General features: G+C 59.8%; 1 protein-coding gene across 1 annotated transcript; it reads right to left on the reverse strand.

Annotated features, from left to right (window-relative positions):
- Nucleotides 1–247: 247 nt before the first annotated feature.
- Nucleotides 248–4,873, reverse strand: JKF63_03872 (uncharacterized protein; the record flags this gene model as incomplete). Its single annotated transcript, XM_067899869.1, has 2 exons — nucleotides 248–4,338; nucleotides 4,483–4,873. The coding sequence occupies 2 exons, from the start codon at nucleotides 4,871–4,873 to the stop codon at nucleotides 248–250; spliced, it is 4,482 nt and encodes a 1,493-aa protein (XP_067755075.1).
- Nucleotides 4,874–7,968: the final 3,095 nt, after the last annotated feature.

Genomic DNA, 7,968 nt, shown 5'->3' on the forward strand with positions numbered 1-7,968 from the left:
AGACTGCCAAGTCCCTGAGATACAGGAGGACAGACTCTGCTCCCACAAAGTTCAAAGTCCCCTTCGGGGATGAGGGAGGTGGGGGGAGAGACAAAAAACACAAGTCATCCACACACACACACACACACACACACACACACACACGTGTGGCGAGCCGCCATACGAATACGCCTTGCGTTCCACCCTGCGCTGATTGGCCTACGCTGAGAAAGAACCAGCTGAAAGAAAAAGACCGTTTTTCATCGAGCTAAACATTCCAAAGTGCTCCGATGCGGTCGTTGGCTTCGGTGTCTATCAGACGCAACTGCGTCAGGCGCGACCAGCTCGCCGGCAGCGTCCCTGTCAGCAAAGAGCCGTGGTTCGCCACGCGCAGCTCCCGCACCATCACCTGCGAGCCGTCCACGTCGTCGCCAAGCTCCGGCAACTCCACAGCGGACTCCAGCGTCTCCCCAGAAATATCCACGTTCACCGTGGTGGCGTCCACGCAGGTCACACCGCGCCACCCACAGAAGTCCGTCCCAGTCCACGCAGACTGCAGCTCAGGGAATCTCATGGTGAAGCTCCGAAGGAACTTCAGCGTGTTCGACTGCGCCACGCTCAGCACTCCAGAGCCGCGGCAGGGATTGATAACCGCACAGCTCGATACCGTCATCGCGTCCTCCGCCTCCACCTCTAGCGCAGACCACGACGCAGGCACGCACCCGCACAGAGCGTTCCCATTTAGATATAGTGACGCTCTCGCGCGCAGCGAGCCCCACGACACCGGCAACGAGCCACTCAGGTGGTTCATAGAAAGGGACAGCAGTGACAGTGAACCAAGGCCTCCCCACTCCGGAGGCAGCGTGCCGGACAACGCATTACGCCCGAGCATCAGATTGTTCAGCCCCTCTAACCCGCTCCACTCCGCGGGCAGGGTACCGGAGATTGAGTTTCTCTCCGCATCAAGCCTCTCGAGTAACCGCATGACCCCCCAAGAAGCCGGCAGCGGGCCCGATAAGAGGTTCTCCCCTATCAGGATGGTTCTGAGCCACTTCATGGACGCCCACTCAGGCGGTAGAGGTCCCGTTAGCTTATTTTCGTCCATGTACAGTGACCTCAATGCAGTCATGCTGCCCCACGCAGAGGGAAGAGTGCCAGAAAGCGCGTTCCCATGCAGGTCCAGTAAGTCCATCTGTGTGAGGCGAGCCCAGCTCTCCGGCAGCGTCCCTCTCAGCAAAGAGCCGTGGTTCGCCACGCGCAGCTCCCGCACCATCACCTGCGAGCCGTCCACCTCGTCGCTCAGCTCCGGCAACTCCACAGCGGACTCCAGCGTCTCCCCAGAGAGATCCACGTTCACCGTGGTGTCGTCCACGCAGGTCACACCGCGCCACCCACAGAAGTCCGTCCCAGTCCACGCAGACTGCAGCTCAGGGAATCTCATGGTGAAGCTCCGAAGGAACTTCAGTGTGTTCAACTGCGCCACGCTCAGCACACCTCCACCAGAGCCGCAGGCGTTTGCGGTCGCACAGCTTGACGAGCTCCCCACACCGTTGACATTCACCAGCAGCGAGGACCACGAGGCAGGCACGCACCCACATAGCTCGTTGCCCTGCAGAAATATCGATGCCCCTGCAGGTAACGAGCCCCACTCCACAGGCAGTGGGCCGCTCAGATCGTTGAACAGGAGTGCGATCAACGACAATGACCTCATGCTGCCCCACTCCACAGGCAGCGTGCCGGACAGCGCATTTCTCCCCAGCATGAGACTTGTGGCATTCGTCATACCGCTCCAGTGCGCAGGCACAGTGCCGGAGAGCGCATTCGTATCGAGCACCAAAGTGGTGAGCGTCTTCAGCCTACCCCACTCCACAGGCAGCGTGCCGGAGAGCCCGTTATTCCACAGGTTCAGCGTCTGCAGGGAACGCATGCCAGCCCACGACGCTGGGAGTGTCCCGGTGAGTGAGTTCGCGGACAGCGCCAGCGTCCTAAGCGACCCCAAGCTCGACCATAGAGACGGCAGCGCCCCACTCAGGCGGTTGCTTTGCAGGTAAACCTCCGAGAGCCTCGTCATGCCTCCCCACGACGCTGGCAGGCAGCCATGCAGCTCGTTGCCCTGCAAGTCTATCGCTTCCAGCTGTGTGAGGCGCGCCCAGCTCTCCGGCAGCGTCCCTCTCAGCAAAGAGCCGTGGTTCGCCACGCGCAGCTCCCGCACCATCACCTGCGAGCCGTCCACTTCGTCGCCAAGCTCCGGCAACTCCACAGCGGACTCCAGCGTCTCCCCAGAGAGATCCACGTTCACCGTGGTGTCGTCCACGCAGGTCACACCGCGCCACCCACAGAAGTCCGTCCCCGTGCACGCAGACTGCAGCTCAGGGAATCTCATGGTGAAGCTCCGGAGAAACTTCAGCGTGCTAGTCTGCGCCACGCTCAGCACTCCAGAGCCGCGGCAGGGATTGATAGCCGCACAGCTCGATACCGTCATCGCGTCCTCCGCCTCCACCTCTAGCGCAGACCACGACGCAGGCACGCAACCGCACAGAGCGTTCCCATTTAGATATAGTGACGCTCTCACGCGCAGCGAGCCCCACGACACAGGCAACGAGCCACTCAGGTGGTTCATAGAAAGGGACAGCAGTGACAGTGAACCAAGGCCTTCCCACTCCGGAGGCAGCGTGCCGGACAACGCATTACGCCCGAGCATCAGACTCTTCAGCCTCTCTAACCCGCTCCACTCCGCAGGCAAACGGCCTGAGAGCACATTCTTGCTGAGTGCTAACGTCCTTATCGCCCTCATTCTCTTCCATTCCGGAGGCAATGTGCCCCACAGTCTGTTCTTCGACAAGTTCAGAACCTCTAAGGACTTCAGATTCGCCCATGACACCGGCAGTGTGCCGCTCAGCTTGTTCCCGTATAGTATTACTGTCTGTAAACCTCTCATCTCCGACCACGCAGGAGGCAGTGCTCCACTCAAGCGGTTACGACTCAGGTCTACCTTTGACAAGGCTGTGATATTGACCCATGAACCAGGCAAAGTTCCACGCAGGCCGTTTCCTTGGAGGTCTATCAGACGCACCTGCGTCAGGCGCGACCAGCTCTCCGGCAGCGTCCCCGTCAGCAAAGAGCCGTGGTTCGCCACGCGCAGCTCCCGCACCATCACCTGCGCGCCGTCCACGTCGTCACTCAGCTCCGGCAGCGTCACAGCGGAACCCAGCGACTTTCCAGACAAGTCCACAATTACAGTTGCGGCATCTGGGCAGCTCACACCGCGCCACCCACAGAAGTCCGTCCTAGTCCACGCCGACTGCAGCTCGGTGGACTGCGTGGAGAAACTCCGAAGGAACATCAGCGTGTTCAACTGCGCCACGCTCAGCACACCTCCACCAGAGCCGCAGGCATTCGCGGTTGCGCAGGTGGACGCCGTCAGCACATCGTCCGCCTCCACATCCAGTGCAGACCACGACGCAGGCACGCACCCGCACAGCAGGTTGCCACTCAGAAATAGGGATGCCCCTGCCGGCAGCGAGCCCCACTGCGGAGGCAGCGAGCCGCTCAGATGGTTGTGCGCGAGCGAAAGCAGCAACATAGAGCTCATGTTACCCCACCCAGCAGGCAACGTGCCCGATAGCCTGTTACCACCGAGTATTAACGATTGAATACTCCCCATCCTACCCCATTTCGCAGGCAGCGTGCCGGAGAGACGATTTTTCCACAAATTGAGCGTCTCAATACGGCGCATCTCCGCCCACGCTGCCGGCAGCGTCCCATTAAGCGAGTTGCCGTACAGTGCCAATGTCACCGCCATCCTCATGCTCGACCACGCAGCCGGCAATGACCCACTCAATCGGTTACGATTCAGGTACAACTCCGACACCGAAGACATGCTACCCCATGTCGGAGGCAGAATGCCATGCAGATCATTACCCTGCAGGTCCAGCACTCGCAGCTGCGTCAGGCGCGACCAGCTCGCGGGCAGCGTCCCCGTCAGCAAAGAGCCGTGGTTCGCCACGCGCAGCTCCCGCACCATCACCTGCGAGCCGTCCACGGCGTCACTCAGCTCCGGCAGCGTCACAGCGGAACCCAGCGACTTTCCAGACAAGTCCACAATTACAGTTGCGGCATCTGGGCAGCTCACACCGCGCCACCCACAGAAGTCCGTCCTAGTCCACGCCGACTGCAGCTCGGTGGACTGCGTGGAGAAACTCCGAAGGAACATCAGCGTGTTCAACTGCGCCACGCTCAGCACACCTCCACCAGAGCCGCAGGCGTTCGCGGTCGCGCAGGTGGACGCCGTCAGCACATCGTCCGCCTCCACATCCAGTGCAGACCACGACGCAGGCACGCACCCGCACAGCAGGTTGCCACTCAGAAATAGGGATGCCCCTGCCGGCAGCGAGCCCCACTGCGGAGGCAGCGAGCCGCTCAGATCGTTGTGCGCGAGCGAAAGCAGCAACATAGAGCTCATGTTACCCCACCCAGCAGGCAACGTGCCCGATAGCCTGTTACCACCGAGTATTAACGATTGAATACTCCCCATCCTACCCCATTTCGCAGGCAACGTGCCGGAGAGACGATTTTTCCACAAATTGAGCGTCTCAATACGGCGCATCTCCGCCCACGCTGCCGGCAGCGTCCCATTAAGCGAGTTGCCGTACAGTGCCAATGTCACCGCCATCCTCATGCTCGACCACGCAGCCGGCAATGACCCACTCAATCGGTTACGATTCAGGTACAACTCCGACACCGAAGACATGCTACCCCATGTCGGAGGCAGAATGCCATGCAGATCATTACCCTGCAGGTCCACAACTCGCAGCTGCGTCAGGCGCGACCAGCTCTCCGGCAGCGTACCTCTCAGCAACGAACCCTGGTTGGCCACATAAAGTTGGCGCACCATCACCTCAGAGCCGTCCACGTCCCCACTCAGCTCCGGCAGCGTCACAGCGGAACCCAGCGACTTTCCAGACAAGTCCACAATTACAGTTGCGGCATCTGGGCAGCTCACACCGGACCACCCACAGAAGTCCGGCCCAGTCCACTCCCACTGCAGCTCCGTTGCGCCGCTCAGGAACTCCTTGAGAAACCTCGCCGTGTGGGTCCGCTGCTCCGCCGTGAAGTCATTCGCTGTGACGGCACGCGCCTCCTGCGTGAAGTGCACTACACACAGCAGCAGCAGCGTCACCGCCGCGGCGATGATGCGACGGGGTGCGTTGTGCATGCGCGGAGTCAAGGAGAGGGGTGAAAAGAGGCGCACAGCGGAGGTGGATGGGAGGGGAGCGTCGGGCGGTGCGGCGGCACGGAGCCGGACTGCGTCGACAGTAACGCGACAGGGAGGAATTGGGGACAAGAGAGAAAATGCGGCACCACACAACGCGAAAACGACCCACTCAACCACACACACACACACACACACACACACGGGCACGGACGTCTGTCGGGTCGGTCTCCGATGTACTCACGTTATCCCTGACAGTGTGCAGAGCACGTGAGACAGGAAGAAAAGCCAGAAGAAAAAATTGAACGCACCAGTGCAGAAAGAACGACAGTTGTCGTCTATTGAAGTCGTCAGAGAAACACGTCGCAGAAACAAGAGTGACAGCCGAGGGTGCGGGAAAGGGGGGAGGAAAGAAGGAGAGAAGGAGAAAAGGGGGATCAAAAGGGGGAAGAGTAGACGGAATAGAAGAGGGGAGTAAAAAAAGGGGGGTGGAGTGGAGTGGGCGGTTTATCACCAGCCTGCACTCGAGTACAGTGGACAACGTGAAACGTGAGAGAGGGATATAAAGGGGGAAAGAGCAAAAATATCAGGCAACACAAAAACACAAAACAGACAAGCACACACAGCCACGGCACTAACGTGCAGAAAAGGGGAGTAGAGGAGGAAAAAGGAAGGGGGGAGTAGAGGGGGTTACGGTGCAGAGCGTAGAATAAAAATAGCGGCGCACAATCACACACTGGAACACAGAGGGAGAAAAGCACAAAACGCGCAAGTGGCCACTCTCTCCTTTTCTTGTAATGTGTCGTACGTGCGCGTCTGTGCAGTCGTTTCTGGTGTTGTACTTCAGTGTATGTGCACAGGCGTCGGTGACTTCTCTGTTTGTCGTATACGCCGTTGTGCAGTGCGCACCCGCCGCGTGTGACCCCCACTCGATTGACGGTGAATGTTTGTCGTCTCTCACGGTGCCGGTAAGAGGGTGAAACGACGTCGAAAGACGGGATGAAGGGGGCGAGGGGAGAGAGAGGGGGGGGGCGGAGTGGAGTGGAGTGGTGTGGTGTGGCTGCGGATGTGGGAAAGGGGGGAAGGGTCGGTGGTGGCGGGCACGTCACACTGCGGGGGAATCAACGAGATCAGAGGAATCAGGAGGGGCGAAGGGCACTTCAAAAAAGGGAATAAAAAAGGATGTCTTGCAAACAGCTCGCTCGTTAGATAGGTCGATAATCGGGAGACGTAAAGAGACTCACTGGATGTGCCTGCGTGTGGGTGTGTGTGTTGTGTTAGCGAGCAACATTTGCAGTACATGATCAACGGGACAGAGAAGCATGTAAGGACCAGCGTGACAAAGACAGACAGACAGAGAAACGGTTGCAGGAAAAGAGAGCGAGAGTGGGTGAGAAGTTGTGCCCGGCAAACAACACCAGACAAGTCGCGTAGGAGTCGTGGCGGGAGGCAGTTGTCGTGCAACGCGGATCATCGCAGCCACACGGCACACATGCGTGGACCCACAGACACGGGGTGAGAGACACAGCACGACGCGGGATCTGCAAGAGCAAGCGTGAATGCACAACTGCGACCGATGTCGTTGGCTGCACAGAGAGCCGCGCCGACAGGCGCCGCTGCACACATGACGCGGGCAGTGCGACCTAAGATCGCGCGCCGAGCAGCACAGGGCGTGATGTCCACACCCCACTCCGGTAGCGCGGGGCAATGGGGCATCGAAGTCGCACACAGACAGGCACGCACAAAACGTGCTCAGCGCGGAAGCGCGTTTACCGGCGGAGTCGAGTTGGCCCTAACCGCACCTCACGCGCCACCGTTGTTCTCATAATCCACACACACAACTCCGTGGCAGACGTAGACATGTCAGCTCTCCGCCGCAGGTCCACCCAGCACGATGCACCAAAACACCACGGCCTCGCTGGCTGGGGTGCTTGGCAGTGTCTGCGCAGGGAAGCAGGGGAACAGATGCCTCAGCGTGCACTCACGTGCCCGCGACGTAAACCAGTCACGCGGTGCATCTGCGCCACCGTCATACACATCGAGGGCACCGCCTGCGTCGCTGGCGAGCGTCTGTCCAGCCGGGGAAGCCGAGAGGCCGAGACATCCACATCGCCATCACGGCCGCACCACCGCGACAGACATCACAAATTCGCTGCGCAGGAGCTACTTGAAAAAAGGACGATTGAAAAGCCGTGTGCGTCTGTGTGTGTGTGTGAGAGAGAAAGTGAGGGGTGAGGAGGTATGCCGGGGAGGAGGAGAAGTGAGGGGGAAGGAGTCCACAACGACGTGATGAGGTGTGAGAGGGGAACCCAACAGCACGCAGAGCGGTGGGGAGCTGGTGGAAGAGAGACAGTGTGGCATCCGCGTACAACCACCACAGGGGAACATATCGGGGATGGTGGCGCGGCACGGAGGGCTGGCGCCGTTGCTCGTCGTGCACCGCTCTCCCTCTGGTGGGGAGAACACCGGCCATCTGAACGGAGGGGAGTTGGAAGGGAGAATCGCAGTGGCGGCAACGCCCTCCGCCCTTTTTGTTTACAGTCGACGTGGCGCTTTTCATTTTCTTTTCATGTCTCACTTCTCTCTGCCTGCCACTCTCCATCATCCCCGCTCGGATACGCTGCAGAGGGGAGGGGACGGAGCGCGTCTGACGGAAGCGACGAGGGCAGGACAACACGGAGACAAAAAATGGGGAAAACGGTGAAAAATGTCAAACGTGTGGGGAAAAATGAGGGGAGAAAAAAAATGGGGGGAAAGAGGGGAAATTGGGGGAGAAG

Source organism: Porcisia hertigi, chromosome 31 (assembly GCF_017918235.1).
Source record: "Porcisia hertigi strain C119 chromosome 31, whole genome shotgun sequence".
Taxonomy (NCBI): Eukaryota; Euglenozoa; class Kinetoplastea; order Trypanosomatida; family Trypanosomatidae; genus Porcisia; species Porcisia hertigi.